The sequence below is a fragment of the Bos indicus genome, chromosome 1 (assembly GCF_029378745.1).
Source record: "Bos indicus isolate NIAB-ARS_2022 breed Sahiwal x Tharparkar chromosome 1, NIAB-ARS_B.indTharparkar_mat_pri_1.0, whole genome shotgun sequence".
Classification (NCBI taxonomy): Eukaryota; Metazoa; Chordata; class Mammalia; order Artiodactyla; family Bovidae; genus Bos; species Bos indicus.
The window spans coordinates 135,348,583-135,367,987 of NC_091760.1; the positions used below are offsets into that span (position 1 = coordinate 135,348,583).

The 19,405-nt window shown below is 56.4% G+C and overlaps 1 protein-coding gene across 4 annotated transcripts; it reads left to right on the forward strand.

Annotated features, from left to right (window-relative positions):
• Positions 1-1,128: 1,128 nt before the first annotated feature.
• AMOTL2 (angiomotin like 2) lies at positions 1,129-19,027 on the forward strand. 4 transcript variants are annotated; one of them, XM_019962163.2, is made up of 10 exons: positions 1,129-1,337; positions 4,119-4,916; positions 7,585-7,870; positions 8,993-9,137; positions 9,519-9,611; positions 13,319-13,614; positions 14,366-14,673; positions 15,677-15,894; positions 16,428-16,589; positions 17,313-19,027. In XM_019962163.2, exons 2-10 carry the CDS (start codon positions 4,180-4,182, stop codon positions 17,369-17,371), a joined length of 2,304 nt encoding a protein of 767 aa, XP_019817722.1. In that variant the 5' UTR covers positions 1,129-1,337; positions 4,119-4,179; the 3' UTR covers positions 17,372-19,027. The 4 variants fall into 4 exon arrangements, with proteins under 4 accessions (XP_019817722.1, XP_019817738.1, XP_019817727.1 ...); XM_019962179.2 differs by having other exon boundaries at positions 1,130-1,337; positions 16,431-16,589; XM_019962168.2 differs by lacking the exon at positions 1,129-1,337 and adding an exon at positions 1,922-2,054.
• Positions 19,028-19,405: the final 378 nt, after the last annotated feature.

The window sequence follows — 19,405 nt, forward strand, 5'->3', positions numbered from 1 at the left end:
TGGCAGAGCAGGCTTTCTGAAGAAGGGGTTTCCACCGGTGCAGATGAACCAGCCTAGTGCCAAAGGCTGGGGAGGAAGGGTCAGAGGACAGAATTCCATCCAGAAGAGGAAGAGCAAGAGCAACAACAGTGGACCTAAGAGAGGGCCCCTGGCTGACAGGGGTGTGGAGGGAAACGAAGAGATCAAAAAAGAGAAAGAGCAGATGGAGAGAGGCGAGCTCCCTGTCCACCGAGGTAACCTGGATTCTGGTGGCCACGGAAAAGTTTTGGGAATGAGAAGCCCAGCCGCCCACTGGTTACCTGGCTTCATCACTTCCTCTCTGTGTGACCCTTGGCAAGCTAATTAATCTCTCTGAGCCTTGGTTTCCTCATTTATAAGACAGGGATGATTAAAAAAAAAAAAAAATCCCTGGGAGGATGACTGGAAGGGCTGGCGGAATGACCAAGCGGTAAGCGGGTGCTGGCACACCCTGCCCTCTCCGTAAAGGGGTGCCCCTTACTACCTTCTTTGGGAAGAGCTGGACACATCGCCTGGCGGCGGGTGATTCAGCTGGTAAAGTGGGTCAAATTAGCCGGAAGATTTTTCCATCCCAGATTCACACTTCCTGTGGAGACAGTTCCGAAAAGGGCAGGCGAAGGTGTTTGTAAACAATAAAAGTGCAATTCAAAGGTTGCCGCCGGCGACAACCAGCGAGGCTCCCGGCTGGAAGCAAGAGTCGTCTCTTCGCTTGGGGCACGGTCTGGATTGGGCAGATATGGACATCTTTCCAGTCTTCCCTCACTGTACAACACACACACAGCCCCTCTCACCCCCAACCACGTCCAGCAGCAACACCCAGGGTCTCTCTCGAGGGCATGCCACGTATATTCTCGGTGTCAACCAGCCGATGGAGCTGGAGGAGTGAGAGGAAGGCTGGGTACGGGGCTGAGGGCGGTAAGGGGCCTAGATGGATTCCAGCAGCTCCTAAGGAGAGTGGGGGTCGCTGGCCGGGGAGGGGCGCAGAGAGTCCAGGAGGCCGGGACGGCCAGGTCCACAGCGCCGCCTTCCCGGAGGAAGGCGGGGGCGGGGAGGAGGGAGCTGGAGGAGGCGGAGAGCGGAGGAGGGCGGCGCGCTACGAGGTTATTTGTGGTTCGCTTTGATCCCGAGGGGGAACCTGAAACTCTCACATTCCTGGCATAGCAGCCGCCTCCGGCGCGGGCCGACCCTGGGGCTGCGCGCTGGGGCTGAGCCGCCAGAGCGTCGGCGCCTCAGCCGAGAGCACACCTCTGCCGCCGAGCTGAGCTGAGCCGGGCCGGGCCGTCGGATTTGACCGCTCGGAGCACTCGCGGGCCGCAGCGGTAAGAAAGGCCTCTTGGCGCTTCGGGGAGCGCACGGGGCCGCAGAGACGCGCTCCAGCCCGGCCTTTTCCGGGAGAGGGAGCAGAAGCAGAGCGGACCCTGAGTCCTCCAGGAGCGGTGCGCCTTTGCCCGCAACCGGCGGGGCGAGGACAGCTCCGTCCGGGGGCGCCTTGCAGGTCCCCTGGGAGCTCTCGCAGGCGGCGCAGGTCCGCTGGGGCTGAAGGAGGGGACAGCCCGTGGGCAGATAGGAGTGGGTGTCTGGGAGCGCGGATCTGGGAAGGAGGCGCCGCTTGGAGCTCAAGTTGCAGGGCCTGGGGGCTAATTTGGTTTGGTGTGTGTGTTGGGGCGGGGGGGGGGGTGTTACAGGTGTCTTTCCTCCCTAACTAGCCCAAGAATTCCTCTTTGTCTTCCTTGGAAAATCCTCTCCGGAGCCACGGTCTGGCTCTCACTTAGAAAGAATGCAGCCTGCCGTCCAGCCCGGTGACGTCAGCGCTGGGGCATTTGGAAAACAAAGAGGGCTCGGGAGGGAGGGGGGAGGCGGATCCACGACGCTTAAAGACCTCTCCGGACCACGGTTACCGTCGTCCGCTCCAGGCGCTGCGGCGGCCGCAGGGTGCTCGTGGTCAGCCAGGAGTCCGGGTAGGGCGGGATCCCTGGCTGGGGTGCGATCTGACTTAAAGACCCTCGATTTGGTTCCTTGGGCCAGAGTGAGCCAAGGTAAAGGCCAGAGTTGTGTGGTTGCTTCGAAGCGGGTGTTTCAGAGAGCCCCGCGCGCTAGCGCAGCAGGGATGCACGATCCGGGTCGGGGGCGCGGATTTTAGTGACGGCTTAGCTGTGTGCATCTGAGAGATTTGACTGAGACAAACGAGGAATGAAAGGCGCGGAAAGTGTTCCCTGCTCCCAGGCACACTGTTGGGGGAGGAGGAGGGCTGGAATCTGTCCGGAAAACTGCATTCTCCGGTCCTTCTCGGCTGGAGTCAGCCCAGACAGTGTTTAAGTTAGGAAATGCCCCGTGGATGAAACGCTAGGGCCAACTGATTCCTGTTTGTTTTGCCTCGGGTAACTCTAGAGTCTTGCATCTTCTCTGTGAGTGTGTGTGTGTGCGCGCGCGCGTGCGCCCCGTGTATGTGTGTGCCCCCTGTGTATGTGTGTGTGGGGGTGGGGTGGGGAGGGATGATGGGGTCCCGGGAAGTCTGAACACCGAGATGTCCTCCAGACCCATCTCCCTCTCCCCAGTTCTGGGCAGCTGGGAGGAGGGAGTGGGTTGGGAATGGCTGCTCTGCCAGCCAGCCAAGCCCTAACTGGAGCCGGGCATTGGGGCTAGCTCTGTGGCAGAGGAGGGGCCACACTCCTCCCACTGTCCTCCTATATACACAGGACCTGTGGAGGTGTGGGTTTTGTTTGGTCTTCCCTGAATCCCAGTTTGGAGGTTTGTGTTGGAGAAGGCTGTGGAAAGGAAGCCAGGTGAGGCGGGCAGCCTTCCAGGCCATGAGCCACTGGGAGCGCAGGCTCAGAAGGGAACACCTCCCTCAGGAGACAGTCTCCCTGCAGCTTAGGCAGAGTCACCAGCCCCAGGTGCCTGCAGCTCCCGCACTCCTTCAGTCAACTCAAGCAGTCTTACCCATGTCAAGATGCTGAGTGCCCATCCTCTCGTACCTAGAGGACCATCAGGCACTTCCAAGGAGCAAGTGTGTGTGTGGCTGGGGTGGTGATCATAAAATCAGGGACAAACATCGTGCCACCCTTTCTTTCTCCTGGAGCACGTGCGCGCTGTCAGTGCACAGACTCTGTGCCTGGCCCACAAACCTTGATGGGTGGCACCTTTTCCCCTCCTTTTGCAAAACCACTCTTAGTGTAGTCTGTCTCATCTCTCATCCCTTATTCACCAATCCCGATGCATTTTCTCCTTCCTGTTCACCTTGCAGAGTGACTGCCAAGGTCATCCCATGACAGAGAGGGCTCAGCAGGGTAAAGGGTTGTGAGTTAGCTGTGCCAACGCCATGGTTCAGGCATGCTTCATGCTGTGGGGGCTGTTTGCCTAGGGCTTCTACCGGGCTGGTGCGTGCATGCATGCATGCTCAGTTGTGTCCAATTCTTTGCAACCCTGTGGATTGTAGCCCACCAGGCTCCTCTGTCCCTGGGATTTTTCAGGCAAGAATACTGGAGTGGGTTGCCATTTCCTACTCCAGGGAATCTTCCTAACTCAGGGATCCATCCCACGTCTCTTGTGTCTCCTGCATTAGCAGACAGATTCTTTACCACCTCTACTGGGCGGGACTCATGCTTTATCGCCTGTGATAAAGTAGAGGTGGTGCAGTGGTAAAATATCTGCCTGCTAATGCAGGAGACACAAGAGCTTAGTGTTTAAAGATGAACTAGGCCTGCCCTGGACTTACTTATCAGGCTCTCTGATGGGAAGCTGACTACAGGAGCCTGAGGTTCCTGGTATCTAGGTTCCTGGTATCTATCTCTAAGCACAGTAAGTCTCCATGAATGTGATTATAATGGCAGTCCTTTGCCAAGGATTTACAGCTCAGTGGGAGCTCAATAGCCATTGCCTCTTAATTCTCAACTCCATGAAGCTAGCATTGTTTCTGTATTTCCGATGGAGAAACTGAGGCTCAGAAGTTAGGTGACTTGCCTTAATCAGTAGGTTGCAGCATTGGCAGTCTGATGGGCATGTGTGCCCCTCCATCGCCTTTCCCTTAACCAGACAGCAATGGAAAGTCCCCGTCTTTCCCATGTCCTCCCACTAAGTGCTCTTCTTTCTCTCCTCCTCAGGTGCTCTGGGGCCAGGTGCCACTGGCCTTTGTCCAGGTGGGTGTGTGCAAGCCCAGGGAGCATGAGGACGCTGGAAGACTCCTCAGGTACGGTCCTGCACCGCCTCATCCAGGAACAGCTGCGCTATGGCAACCTGACTGAGACCCGCACGCTGCTGGCCATCCAGCAACAGGCCCTGCGCGGTGGGGCCGGGGCTGGGGGCACAGGAAGCCCCCAGGCCCCCATGGAGATCATGGCACCAGAGGACAGTCAGGTGCTGCAGCAGGCCACGAGACAGGAACCCCAGGGCCAGGAGCACCAGGGCACCGAGACCCACCTGGCAGAGAACGGCCTCTACCGCCTGTGCCCGCAGCCTGGCAAGGGCGAGGAGCTGCCCACCTATGAGGAGGCCAAAGCCCACTCACAGTACTATGCCTCCCAGCAGGCGGGGCCCTGGCCACACGTGGGGGACCGGGATCCCCGTGGGCCCCCGGGAGGCAGCCGGAGGCAGGATGAGGCCCTGCGCGAGCTGAGGCATGGGCACGTGCGCTCCCTGAGCGAGCGACTCCTGCAGCTGTCCCTGGAGAGGAACGGGGCCCGCACCCCCAGCCACATGAGTGCCTCTCACAGCTTCCCCCAGCTGGCCCGCAACCAGCAGGGCCCCCCAGCCAGGGGCGCCCCCACTGCCGAGGGCCCGGAGCCGCGAGGACCTCCACCTCAGTACCCACACGTCATGCTAGCTCACGAGACCACCTCTGCCGTCACTGACCCACGGTACCGTGCCCGTGGCAGTCCACACTTCCAGCATGCGGAAGTCAGGTAACTGCCCACCTTGGTCTTCAGGCTCTTGACTTCCTTCCAGTGTAGTTTTCCCAGGGTGAAGAGCCTCCAGGAGGCTGGTGAGCTCCAGAGGAAGGCCGATGATACCCTCTCCCTCCCAAGATGGGAGCTAATGCTGGAAGGAAAGAGGGATTTAGCCAGGGTCACGTGAGAACTTAGCAGCATCCCTTGCTTTAATTTGGAGACAGACACCATTGCTTAATTGGCTGTAGCCTTCAAGTAACTAGGGTCCTCAGAGGCTGTCAATTAGAGCAGGGGGCTAAAGGTTAGATTTCAGAAAGAACTTGCAAGGACTAGAGTTGGGAATCTTTCTCAAATTAAGTGGGAAGAAGGTGGGACCTCCTCTGGAGGCTTCTAAAAACAGAAGAAGTCTTTTCTTCTTTGCTGTCTGTGATTTTGGGGAGGCATTCTTAAGTGGAGGCAAGGAAGAAAGGACCAGATGGCCTCCGTAGAGATCACGCCTCTCCTACCCAGGGGCAGGAGCTACCCTGGCACTGCCATTCATTTTAGTTCATGTTATTTTGTGTGGTCCATGGGGCAGGAGCCTGGGAGAAGGTTCTTGTTCCAGGTGAGCCCCTTTATGTGGAGGCTCCAGAGTAGCTGCGGGAGTAGGGAACTCAGCTTTTAATTCTGAGAGCGAAGGGAAGCCTTTAGAGGATGTGATTTGGAGTCCCTTTTCAAAAAGGTTCCTCTGTTGCTTGTAGAGAATGGATTCTAGGGGCATGAATGGAAGCAGGGATGCCCAGGAGGGGCAGGAAGCCCAGAGAGTTTTCAGAAATAAGGTTCCTAGAAATGAGGCTCTCGTTTGGCCCAGGGCCTTCTCCTGAGAAGCTGGCACACGCCCTTTTCACACGCCCTTAATTCCCCCCGCCCCCCACCCCACACACAGGGGTCCAGGAAACCCCAGTGGAGGGGCCTGAAGCCTTTTAGACCCCCTTCCTCTGGTGCCCCAAGGTTCAAATCCGGTTTTCTTCATGCCTGCTGAGTCCTCGTTTAGTCACCTGCTTTGCAACCGTGCAGCCTTGCCCGGGAAAGATGCCTTTCTCTGCTCTCGAGAAATGAGTGACGTGATGGCTCTGGAATGGAGGTGCCAGAGGACTGAGCCTGTGGGGTTTTGCCAGCCTCAAGGCCCCCCTGCCTTACCTCCCTTCTCAGGGCTTGGTCCTGGAAGAGTTTCAGAAGCTGAGTCGTGGTTTCTTCTTTGGACCATGCTTATTGAGCCCTGTCAGGAAAAGATAATGTCGTGGAAAGGAAGTCGACTGTTTGCAGGAGAACAAAAAAAGTGTGTGTGTGTTGGGGGGGAGCAAGTGTGAAGGAAAGGAGGCTCTATTCTTTCTGAGAGCCCAGTCATCCCCAAAGAATGCCATTTGTGTCTGCCTGGCCCGGAGCAGGGGAGCGAGTTGGAGGGAACCACCCCGAGGTGCCACACTGAGCAGCACAGGGAGAGTTTGCAAATTGCAGTGGGGTACCCTCTCAGCTCTCACTGGAAGCTCTACCTTGGGCAGGAAAAGAAATACATCTGCCAGCTTCTCCTTCAGCTAATCTGGTGAAGATTGTTTGCTGGGCGGGACTTAGCTTTGGGTCTAAGAAGAGCAGGGGAGCTGGAGTCAGGAGGGGGAAGGATGAAGGGGAGGGATGAGGGGAAGGGCAGGCATGGGTTCTGAGGCGATGGATTTGTCTGCGGCTTCTGGGACTTTGGAAAGCTCCTGGTGAAACTGAGGCAGTCTAGTTCTCTTACATCTGGAGCCACAGGGCCCCAGAAAAGCTGTGTGACCTCACATGCTCCTTCCCTTGACGTGGGACCTTGAGGGTGAAGACCATGACATGGGACCCCAGTACCAGAAGCCAGGAGAGCACTGTCCCTAACCTCAGGCTATTGTAATAGTTCACAGGTGGCTCCTTCACCCTGGATAATCCACTCTTTGGGTCACATTTACTCTTTGAGCAGAGAATAGGCTGTGGTCTCCACTAGAAGAGACAGAGGGTGGGCTGTCACTGTGGAGATGCCCACTGCAGGCCCAGCAATCTGCCAGGCAGATGTGGCCCTGACAACGTGCCTGAGGCTAGAGACTCTCATCCTCCTGACTGAGCATGGTCCCATGCACCACGGACTCAAACACTGGAGCCAGAATTTGAATGCCTGATCTGTCAGACTCTGGAGCCCAGACTCAGCCTGACATCTGTCTCACCACTCTAACCTTAGCCACAGTCTTCTAAAAATGTTTCTTCAAGGGGTGATGGGACTCAAAATAAGAGGGAGAAGAAGCAAGTGTGCTGCGTGGGCAGGTGTGCACAGAGGGCCTGACACCAGCAGTGGGAACAGACACAGGGTAGGGGGCCTGGAAGGTTGTGAGTTTCAGTCATGATGAGTGTGACCTCCAGATTCAAAAAGAGCTGCCTATGGCTGGGACTATTCAGGCTGATCCCCAAAGCATGGGCCACAGGAGGCTGGGCATGAAATAAGTGTGCTGATGGTAATGCCCTGCAGCCCTGCTTCCCTGGCCCTTGAGGGTCTTGGGGACACCACGTGGAAAGGCCTTCCCCAGAGGTCACTGCCTAATGCTGCAGGAAAGCTGTCTGCCCGGGAGGGCTGGGGCAATTCTCTGTGGCTCCGTGGGCTCTGAGGACCGTCTCTTCTGTCCCCCAGGATCCTGCAGGCCCAGGTGCCCCCTGTGTTCCTCCCGCAGCAGCAGCAGCAGTACCAATACTTGCAGCAGCCTCAGGAGCGCCACCCGCCCCCACACCTGGCCGCCCTCAGCCCTCCTGGGGTGGAGGGCCCGGCAAGCACCCAGGCCTCTTTGGCCACCTCGGGCAGCACCCATCTGGCTCAGATGGAGACTGTGCTAAGGGAGAACGCCAGGCTGCAGAGGGACAATGAGAGATTGCAGAGGGAGCTGGAGAGCACGGCGGAGAAGGCTGGCCGCATCGAGAAGGTAGGCCCTGCTGAGGCCTCAGAGAAGCAGTGGGGGCAAGAAGGGAACCCCAACAGGGCTGACCAGGGAGGGGGCTGTCAGAAGGGAGGCAGAGGAGTCTGAAGGCTGGTCTGGCTGGGCTTCTCAGCTGCCCCTCGGGGCCTCCCTCATCCCTCCTACACCCCTCCCTGGCTGACTCCAGACAGCTGGGGAGCAGCCGGCAGAGCAGGCCCAGAGCACGAGCAGTTGCTGCCCAGTGGTGGTTAGAAAGAGCCCATTCACCGACTCCCTCATGGTCGCACCCTTTCCCTGCACACGCCCCCTCCCGTGGACACCTCCCACAGAGAGCCCTTTGTATCCCCCACACAACAGCAAGTCTGTTCCAGGCCAGCCCTGGTCACAGGGAAAGCCCCTCCTCTTGGCAAAAAACGAGCGACTTATTGGAATCACAGGCCAGCTAGGAGCACGTGCGGAACCTGCCAGCTGCCAAGTGGGTGGGGCATCAGGGGCCAGGCTGGCCCTGTGGGGGGATGGCTGGAGAGGCACATACTCCAGGCAGCTCAGGCTGGATCTGGTGCTCCCTTCTTAGTGAAGGGGCACCAGCTGTGCACTCAGCCTTAGCAGGTAGCCTTAGGCTTTCTGTGACTGTCCCATGGTCTCCAAGATAGGTCCACTACCCCCCCCACCCCCCACCCCCCACCCCCCACCCCCCACCCCCCCCACCGCCCAGACCATGGTTGGAGCCTCAGTGCCTGATCCTGGTCCATTGTGCTCAAATTTCTCACTAGAAGCCAAACAAAAGGAAAATGCTTCTTTCTGGACACTAGGCACCAGGAAGCTGCCCTCGGTCACCCTGGAGGCAGCCCCTTCCAGAGAACGTGGCCTTGTGTTCACTCAGGACCTTGGGACAGTTGAAGGGACCCTGGGTTGCCTGTTCCAGCAGTTTGGTCCCTCTCTGGAGGCTACAGGCTGCAGCCTGTCCCACTCAGGCTAGGTGGGTTTTCTGCTGTGGCTTTGTATCTTCTCTCTCACCCTTTCTGATGGAGAGTCAGCGATCAGCCCTGGCCTAAGGAGGGGACTTTGATGCCATTGCCACCCTGGGAGCTCTTCCTTTTCTTCAGCTCTTCTCTCCGCCTCTTGCAGCTGGAGAGCGAAATCCAGAGGCTCTCCGAGGCCCACGAGAGCCTAACAAGGGCCTCTTCCAAGAGAGAGGCCCTGGAGAAGACCATGAGGAACAAGATGGACAGTGAGATGAGGCGGCTGCAGGACTTCAACCGGGATCTTAGAGGTGAGGACCGCTCATGCAGGTGGAGGGGCAGGGACCACCTATGGACAGCTTGATTCCACTGTTCTAGGACATCACTCAGAGTCTCTTGCCTCTGCAAAAACAGTACAAATCAATTCAAAGGGGACTAGGCTGAGACTCCTTGGGGGCCACCTTGATAGAGAGATGCTTGTCTCTGTGTTCTAGACCTTGGGGCCCCTCCTGGAGCTCTCACCCATGTGGCCCAGGGTGACCTGGGGCTTCCCTATGAGCCCACCCCCAGCTTGGAGAATGCAGCCTGACAGATAGTTCCCTGGTTGGGGTGGGGGGGGGTGCACCTTGGCAGGCAGCTTCACCTGTACTCAAACCTTTTTCCTTAAAATGTCTTTTCTTCATTTGAAACAGAAAGATTAGAATCTGCAAACCGCCGCCTGGCAAGCAAGACGCAAGAGGCCCAGGCAGGCAGTCAGGACATGGTGGCCAAGCTGCTGGCTCAGAGTAAGTAGAGGGCCCACTCAGGAGCCCAAGCAGAGGTGTGGCTGGTGGAACCAGGACAGCTCCTCTTCTGCCAAAGCAGGGCTTGGAGTGTGGGTTTACTGAATGCCCACTATGCACCCATCCCTGGACTGGTCTCGGGGGAGGGGCGGCTTCCCAAGGGGAGCAGGATCTGGTTCCCTGTGTACTGGGAAGATCAGTGGGTAGAGGGACAGCTGGGGAGATGTGCTGACCGTCAGTTTGGTGTCCTTTAGAAGCAGTTGAGGAGAGCTGAGCACTCTGGAAACAGGTGGGATGAGAGAGAAGGTAGAGTCTGAGTCTCCCGGGGGGTGGACATGTGGAAAGCTGGGGAGCATGGTGAGGCTGGGCCATAACAAGTGTTGGCACCAGCCGAAAATGGAGCTTCATGAACAGGGCAGCCTAAAGAAGGAGGTCAGGAGGATCCCCTAAAAAGGATAGTCAAAGGCTTCTTGAAGAGCGGATGAGTTCATTGTTGACTGGCCCATGCACTCACTCATTTGTTCCCTAGCACAGCCGTGCCGAGCCCCTGGCAGGTGTGCAGCAGAGCAGGAACAGGTCAGGAAGGTGCCAGGATGAGGTCAAGAGAGGTGGGGAGCTTGAGGAAGGAGCAGGGTCTTCCCACCATGGATTCCAGGGAACAAGCATAGCCTGGCCCTGGAGGACAGTGATGGGGGGGGGGGGGGGCGAGGTTCCCCAGCACCCTGAGAGAGAGGTTTTGTGGGGTGGTAGGTGAAGCAGCAGCAGGATAGTTCCAGTGGAGGTGGAAGCAGTTTGAAGGAAGGGGGAACAAAGGAAGCCACTAACTCAATAGTAGGAAGAAGCTGTAGCCATCAGAGAGGCGGTTATTGATAAGCTCCTCCTGTATGCGCTTACTGCCTGCTATAGTGATGTTTGAGTGTTTGCAAAGGAGTGCACTGGGCCAGCTGGTGTCTGGGCAAGGGTGCCTTCTAGGAAGGAGGAACCCCTCCAAAAGCTTACTGAGCCTAAGCTAGATGGTTGGAGGTGTCTGGAAGCAGAGAAGCAACTTGAAGACTGAGCTCTGGCTAGCAGCACCTACCTCGTTCAAGCAGGGCTCAGGCCTGGACAGGGTGGCCCCCAGTGGTGAAGGGCTGAGGGTTGAGGATGGGCAGGAGGTAGCAGAAGATGACTGAGGTCTCTGGGAGAGAGGAGATGGTGGTAAGGGCTGGGGAGTGGGGATAGCCCTGGGGGGGTCTCCTCATTGTCGGGAGAGGATGGGTTGCAGGAAAGGGGCAGAATGGGGCCAGGCTTTGCCAAAGAAAGGAAGTCACGGAGGGTTCCTGGGAGAAGGCAGGGGAGGGGCCCGGGGCTGGCCAGCCTGGAGGCGTTTCCGCTCCCTGGGGAGTGAGGCTGTTCTTGGCTCTGGGCTGGAGCCATTAATCTCGTAGCGGCGGGTGACCTGGATGCCGGGCATTCCTGAGCCCGGGCTGTTCCGCTGCGCGCGCCTCCCCCTCCTCCCGCCTCCCCCTCCCCCCGCACTCCTGCCTGCGCCCCGCCCGCCACGCTGCGGGAGGAGGGACAGTGGGACAAAGGGACTGGGACTTGCTGGTGGGGCCTCGCTTCCCCCATGGAAGGCCTCCTGCTCCCTCCACTGCTCCCCAGCCCATGGCCCCACTCTGTGTCTCCCGAATCTGCCCCCACCCCAGCCTGGAGGCGGCGGCACCCAACCCCCAGAGTTTTATCTTGGTGGCTGGGGATGGCCAAGGTCTCAAGCCTCCGAGCTCTACCAGGGCCTTCAAAGTCAAAGTGTTAGTTGCTCAGTCGCTTACGACTATTTGCGATCCCATAGACTGTAGCCAGCCAGGCTCTTCTGTCCATGGGATTTCCCAGGCAAGAATAATGGAGTGGGTTGCCATTCCTTCTCCAGGGCACCTTCCTGACTCAGGGATCAAACTTGAGTCTCCTGCATTTTAGGCTGATTCTTTACTGTCCGAACCACCAGGGAAGCCACCAGGGCATTAGAGGTGTGCAAAGCAGCAGGAACCTTCTGGAAACCAAAGGCTGGGTCCTTGATACCCTCCCCAAGGGCTGAGGAAAGCCAAACTACCCTTCCTTGCTCCTGACATCCAGAAGCAAGAATCCTCAGGAAACCAGAATCCTCAGAGAAAATGTCTGTGGTTGAGCTCACCTTTTTTCCAGAGTCAGTGCTTGAAGGAGAGCGTGGCCCCTATCACCAGTGCTGTTTGCTTTCCTACTAGGCAAGCAGTACAGACTCCCAGCTCTGGTCAGGCCCTGCCCACCCTGGGCATCTGGCCATGAGTCCTGAGGCCTGGTTCTCCCAGCCGAGTCCCCCTTGGGCAGTTTCTTCTCACCCGAACCCCAGATTCTGAGGCTGTAAGATGGGACCATCTAAGACTGGGATGAGCTGCCAGCCTCCGGCTAACTCTATAAGCTGTCCATCTCTGTGAAGCCTCTCAGGACAGGGCCATTGTCTCTGGGTCCAAAGTCCCAGTCAGCACTCCTGCCTGCCCCCTCCACCCCATTCAGGTGTCAGGCCAGCTCAGGATGAGAGGCCCAGTGTTACTGAGTTTCACTAACTTTTCCCTTCACCCCAAGGAATGAGGTGGGCCTGGGCCCAGCCTTCAAAAATTCACAGTGAACCAGAGCTGACCTGGGTGGGCCTCCTTCTCTGCCCCAGGGCCCGTAATTCTCTTCTGTTCCAGAGTCTATACTGTCCTCTCTGATAGGTATTTACCCACACGTGGCCCAAAGATTAAAATTAATTAAAATGAAATAAAATGAAAAATTTGACTCCTCCCTGGCACTAGCCACATTGCAAGTGCTCACTGGCCACATGTGCCTAGTGGCTGCTGCCCTGCTTGGCACAGTGTAGAGCAAGTCCGTTACAGCAGAAAATTCCACTCTGCTCTGACAGTGCTGCTCTAGAGATGGTGCCTTTGAGTCCATCAGGCAGGCCCCATGACAGGTCCCCCTCTGCCTTCCAGCAAGGCAGGCAGCCTGCACACTAGGGGTGGGGGTGGGGGTGCCTGGTTTCACAGAATAAGCTCTGAGGCCTCTGACTACAAGGGCCTCACGCCATAGCCAAGCAGCCTGGTTCTTCAGAGGCAGGCTAACTTTGATCCCCGCCTGGTAGCACCATTCACCTCCTATGATTCCTCCTCTTTAAGGTGGGGATCACAGATCCCGGACTGTCATTGGAGGCTTCAGGGGAATCAGATGTGTAGATGCCTGACGCCTGGGGCAGCACACGGTGCTTCTTCCACTTGGATGATGACCACGTGACAGTCCACCTGCGCCTCTGTTTTCTCATCTGGAGATGGGCATTGCGGTTCCTGCCTGCCCAGTCTCTAGTATCACTATGAGCCTGGAGGGAAGTTGTGAATGTGTTTTGGAGATGGTGACACCCAGCGCAGGTGGACAGTATCTCGGGCTCTCTCCTGGCAAGGCCGTGTCCCAGCAGAGGAGCAGTGTGGCCCAGTCATCACTGCAAGGGCCCCGGTCTGACATTCCCGTTTGCTCAGGCCTTAGCCTGAACTTCAGTTTCCTGGCCCATACAATGGGGTTAATAAGGGTACCTAACTCCTGTGTTACTGAGAAGATGCGGTCAAGCTTGAGCAGCGGTCAGCACAGAGCGTGGCACATGGTGGGGGCTCTGTGGGGCAGTGAGGGAGCTGCCGTCCCTGACCGGGCCCCTCCCTCTCTCGCTGCAGGCTATGAGCAGCAGCAGGAGCAGGAGAAGCTAGAGCGGGAGATGGCACTGCTGCGCGGAGCCATCGAGGACCAGCGGCGGCGGGCCGAGCTGCTGGAGCAGGCCCTGAGCAACGCGCAGGGCCGTGCGGCAAGAGCTGAGGAGGAGCTGCGGAAGAAGCAGGCCTACGTGGAGAAGGTGGAGCGGCTACAGCAGGCCCTGGGGCAGCTGCAGGCTGCCTGCGAGAAGCGTGAGCAGCTGGAGCTACGTCTGCGGACGCGCCTGGAGCAAGAACTCAAGGCCCTTCGTGCACAGCAGGTGAGCTGGGAAGACCCCAGGAGCCCCTGTTGAGATCCAGGCCAAGCCCTCTTGGAAAGTTAGGACCACCTGGGCCAATCTTGCGGAAGTCCCGTCCTGGCCCATCAGTCTCAGCAGAGGCCTTGCCTCTTGGCCAGGTGCCGACCTCAGGGACTCAAGCCTTGGGCCTCTATCCTCAGCAGCAGCCGGGATTGGCGCCCTTGGACTTTGTCCCTTTCTCTGGAGAAAGTCTCTTAGGAGCTGTGATGGAGGGGACTAGCCAGCTCTTACATGTCTCCCTGAGATCGGGGGTGGGGAAGATAGTCGCCCAGATCCTGGGCCTTTATCCTCACTTTGGTCTGTGTAAATAGCTCTCGTGTTTACAGACCAGATAGAGTTCTGTCTCCACTCCTAGCCTCACCCTTCCCACAGAGGTAGGGTGACCAGAGCTCCTGGATTGCCGGCGTCCGTCCTAGTTTATACCAGTTTTCCCGTGTCATTAAGTCACCCCTTCCTGAGTTTGGAGGACAATGTATATGGTCACTATGCAAAAGCAAACCCAATCTCCTCTGCACCCTTGGCCACAGGATTTGGGGCAAGGCTGTGGGGCCCTGTGGCTCCTCTTTGTCTCCGGCTGGAAGCAGGCTATGCAGAGTGCGTGATGCCAGCTGACCAAGCACTGGCCTCAGTGAGATTCCTCACATGGCAGTGAGGATCTGCGGCCAACACACGCCACCCTCCACCCCTGACCACGGTACCCCTCTCTCTGCAGAGACAGGCAGGCACCCCCGGAGGTGGCGGTGGCAGTGGTGGGACCCCAGAGCTCAGTGCACTGCGGCTGTCAGAGCAGTTGCGGGAGAAGGAGGAGCAGGTGCTGGCGCTGGAAGCTGACATGACCAAGTGGGAACAGAAGTACTTGGAGGAACGTGCCATGAGGCAGTTCGCCATGGATGCGGCCGCCACGGCCGCCGCCCAGCGTGACACCACTCTCATCCGGCACTCGCCCCAGCCCTCGCCCAGCAGCAGCTTCAATGAGGGCCTGCTCACCGGCGGCCACAGGCATCAGGAGATGGAAAGCAGGTTGGACACTGCAGGCCGGGTATCTGGGGCAGGGAGTGGGAGTAGGGTGGGATTTGTCCAGCCCTTGCCTGGGCCTTAGGTCTTCCCTGGTGGCTCAGACGGTTAAGAGTCTGCCTGCAGTGCAGGAGACTGGGGTTCAATCCCTGGGTTTTGAAGATCCCCTGGAGAAAGAAGGAAATGGCAACCCACTCTGGTATTCTGGCCTAGAGAATTCCATGGACAGAGGAGCCTGGCAGGCTACAGTCCATGGGGTCCCAGAGTTGGACACGACTGAGTGCCTTCATTTCTTTTCTTTGCCTGGTCCTTAATCCATGATAAACACCCCTCACTCCGCCCAGCCTAACAATCCCTCCTACTTCTGAGCTGACCCCCTGCTTTTGGCCCAGCTGGCATTACAGGCTATTCTTTCTCAGAGGTGCCAACCGAGTCGTTGGTTTGCCCAGGAGACTCCACTCTTGGATGATACCCAAGGCTCCAGGCCTCTACCTGCTCCCCCACTCCCACCATGTAAATCAGAGAATTAGACTTTCCTACCCTACATGCCAGGTACCACCCCAGAATGAATGTGGCCTAGGCCTCTGGCCTGCGGGGAGCTGGTATTTTCTCTCCAGAGACAACTCAGAGGCCCCACAAGATTTCCATTTGACTTCTTCCTGGCTCAAAAACACAAGCAGTCGACTTAGCTCCCTTGATCAACAGCCCTGGGGATGGCCCTCCAGGACAGGGTTTGTGCCACTACCGTCATCAGATGAACCCAGAACCTACCCCTGGGTTTGCCAGTGTGGGAGTGGCCCAGCCTCTCATGCACTGGTAGTTTTCAAAGCATCCCATTGCAGAGCTCTGATGGCACTTCTGAAGGCCCCATCCTGGCCCCTACTGCAAGGCCAGGACACCCCAGCCTGGCTTTAAGGAAGGCTTTCCCTCCAACTTCCATGAGGCGGGGAGGGCAGAGGCCACAGGATCTGTGGGTCTGAAGATGTAAACATGGCCTCTCACCCCTCAGGTTAAAGGTGCTCCATGCTCAGATCCTGGAGAAGGATGCCGTGATCAAGGTCCTTCAGCAGCGCTCCAGGAAAGACCCTGGCAAGGTCACCCCGGGCTCCCTGAGGCCTGCCAAGTCAGTGCCATCTATCTTCGTGGCTGCAGCAGCGGGGACCCAGGGCTGGCAAGGACACTCCTCCAGTGAGCGGCAGGTGGATGCCTCTGCCCAACTGGCTGCAGGTGAGAGGAGGTGGGTGGGCAGCAGAGCCTAGGTTGTTCTCAGGCCTTTCCTTCCAGAACTGAAGCTTGGAGGAGCTAGGCGTCCCAACTCCTCACCCAGGGGAGCCGGCTTACACTCTGGCTCTAGTGACCTTGTAGCCCGCAGCTGTCCCCTGGTGTGACAAGGCAGGCTTTAGCCCCCGTTTCTGGAAATTCCACCACCCTGGTCCCAGCCACTCACTACCAAAGTTAAAATAAGCTTCCCCTGCAGAGGTACCTTCTGGGCCAGCACTTCCACTTCTCCTCCTAAGCAGACGCCACAGAAATCCAGGAATCCTTACTGTTTTAAGATTTAATCTACAACCTTTTAAGAAAGCTTCTTCCACTCAAAGCTTTTGGAACCCAATCCTGTTTAGAAACAGGAGTGTAATCAAAGTTCTTGTAAATCAAGAGCAACTAGCATCCCCAGGAGGTGTCTGTCGTTAAGTTAGGGTATTCTTCATGGGGGCTACAAATTGTGGACAGGGCAGTAACTGAAACTCCTGCCTTCCTAGCAGACAGGGCCCCGCTGGAGGAGCCTGTGGCTGTGGCTCCCCTCGCTGCCCACGCCAAACATGGGAGCAGGGATGGGAGCACCCAGACTGATGGCCCCCCGGACAGCCTGGAGCCTGACAGCCTTTTGGGGTGCAGCAGTGGCCAGAGAACAGCTTCACTGGGTAAGTCTCCAACTTTTGTGGGGCACTGAGGGCACCCTGGGGTGTGAATCCCATCCCGACTCATTGCCCACACTCCACGGGGTCCCTGCACAGGGAGGGTGAGCAGAATGTGGGACCTACCTCAGTACCGGGGGGAGAGCTGGTGGATATAGGAGTAGGAGAACTGGAAACCCTAATTACAAACAGATCTACCTGGAAGCCCTTTATCTCCTCTTAAGAAGTCTTCCTTAAACATCTTTAATGGCCAATCTGAGCAATTAAGATAGTGGAGCTTGGCACTCCCAAATTAGAAGACTTTGTTTTAAGAGTCCCGGAAGGAGAAATTTAAGAAGATGCCATTGAATGTGTTTGCTCTCTTTCACATTAACCTTTGCATAGTTGCCTATCCCTCACTGGCTCAGAAAACCACAGGCATGAAAAGAATGTGGCAGCCTCCCTCCCTCAGGGCTCTCCACCCTCCCTCCAAGCCCTCCAACCAGTTCCTAGTTATAAATATTTGCATCTTCCACTGGGGAGGCTGGTGGTCTGGATGGAGAGCTGGGGACTGGTTGGGCAAGTTATGGGGACCTGGGCAGCAGAGGTGGGAAAAGCTGGTGAAGACAGAACCTATCTTTAAAATGTTAAAAGCTGGTGAAGACAGAGCCTATCTTTAAAATGTTACCAGATTTAAAAGGGCAGTCTAGTAACCCTCGTTGCCCTGTGCCTGGCCTCTTATCTCTCCAGATTCTATTGCTACATCCAGAGTCCAGGACTTTTCCGACATGGTGGAGATATTGATCTGAAGGAGGTGGTGCCGTGGGGACTCTGAACCATTTCCTGCTGCCCTCTGCCACATGGCCATTCCATCAGGATGCTGCATGGGAGAGGGGAACTGTGAGCACCCGTCCCCCAAGAAGACCCTGTTCCTTAGCCCCATGCTCCTCCTGGGCCTATGCAGCATGAGGACTGGGCCTTTACCTGGCTTGCTGCCAGGGTAGCAATTGAAAGCTCAGAAGGGAGTAGTGCACCCACACTGCGCACTTGGGCAGGGAGGGAGGGGATGTGTTGATTTGGCGGCTGATTTCCCAGGATGGCTGCCCATGGACTCCAGGTGGACTGGTTTAATAGGCCTGGCTCAGTGTGGTCCCTCCAACTCCATCTGCTCCTCAGCTCCTCACTGCCTCCTGGGGATCACCCAGACCTGAATCTTGGCGGCCTGTTGAGCGTGTGAGTCCTGCAGAGGCCACAGCGTCACCCGCACTGTGGAGAGGACTGGGATGTGCCGTGCAGTTTGTACATAATTCCCTTTCTTGTGAAACAGAAGATTGAAGTGGGCTGCTTCAGATTCACCCCTCATTCCATGCTCCCAGCCCTGCTGCCTCGGTTCCTCCCAGCTATCTCCCCTTCTCAAGTCCTTGGTCCATGGATTTTGTTACTGCTTGATCCACGGGATACTGGCTGCTTTTTCCCCATCTTGAGCCCTGTTTGAAATGCCCAAGGGGCCTCACCACCACCAGCCTCTTGAAATGGCTCCACAGCTCCTGTCCCTGGGACATCTTGTCAGTTTGGTTATGAACCCTGAGCTAGATGAAGTCCGCCACCACAGATCTGCATGGTGGGCTTCCCAGCACCAGTTCTCTGAAAGGAAACTGGAGAGATGGCCTTGTTCTCATCAGTCTTTGTTCCCCCTGGAGGCACTGGGAGAGGGAGCTATGCTGGTGAAAACTAGTCCATGAGCTGTAAGACATGACTCAGATGGTCCTCTGAATGGAGCCCCTGTCACAGCATGGCGCCCTGAGGCTGGCTCCTCAAGCGCCAGTGCGCAGCACCCTGAAACAGGGCCAGCGCTTGGGAACTGGAGTGAAGTGTCCGAGGGCAGCCTGCCAGTAGCAGTGACTTTTACTTCTGGTCTTAAAGAGTCTCCCAACTCAGCCCCATGAGTGACTGGTGGGTTTTAGTGGTTTGTCTCGGCTGTTTTTAGTTCTCCTTGAGTCTTTGTTTTTGTTTTTCTTTTACTGTTTTTAGGTTTTTGTATGTGTTATTTTATTGCTATGGTTCCTCAAGTTTCCTTTTTAAACATTCGCATTTGCTGGACAATTGCATATTTTTTTAAAATCCCCCTACCCCTCTGTAAAACTGAAAAATGCATTTGGTTCATGTGCATTGTTTACAAAACAAAAAGAAAAAAAGAGAGAAAAAGGCAAAAAAATATTGTGAAAGAAAAAAAAAAACAACTTAATATATTTTGGATTAATATTTGGTATTTCTTTTTAAAGTATTTTTTTGTGCTGTGAACATTTTCTGCCAAAGACCATGATGTGTGTCTGTATGTTTAAGTTATCGTGAATATTTAAAATGTAAACATGGCCGTTTCGTTATGCCACCCTGTACCAGGATTGCTGCTGCATTCCACTGGGTATAACAGTATTTTAATAAAAAAAAAATTTTTTTTTTTTTTTTTAATTAAAAGCACTGTGTTTGTACAAGTGAGAGACTGCACTGAGGGGTAAAGGAGAGAGGGAAGGGACTTCGGGAGGGGGCTCCCATGTCAGTCACTGGACCGCTCTCAACATCGAGCTGCACCCCTACTTGTCCACGCTGTGCTTCTGGGCGCCTTGGTTCTTAAACACTGACCAGAGTATGTCCACAGGCTGCCAGCTCAGTAACTGCTGTCTCTCATAAGAGAGGAGTGAAGGGTGCTGGTTTCCATTTTCTGGTAGTGGGAAACCTTGGGGCAAGGCAGGTCCCTCCTTAATTGCAAAGCTTGGAGGATACACAGTGTAATCTCTTCAAGGATCCAAAATTCCTGTAAATTTTGTGAGGCTGCATGAAGAGGA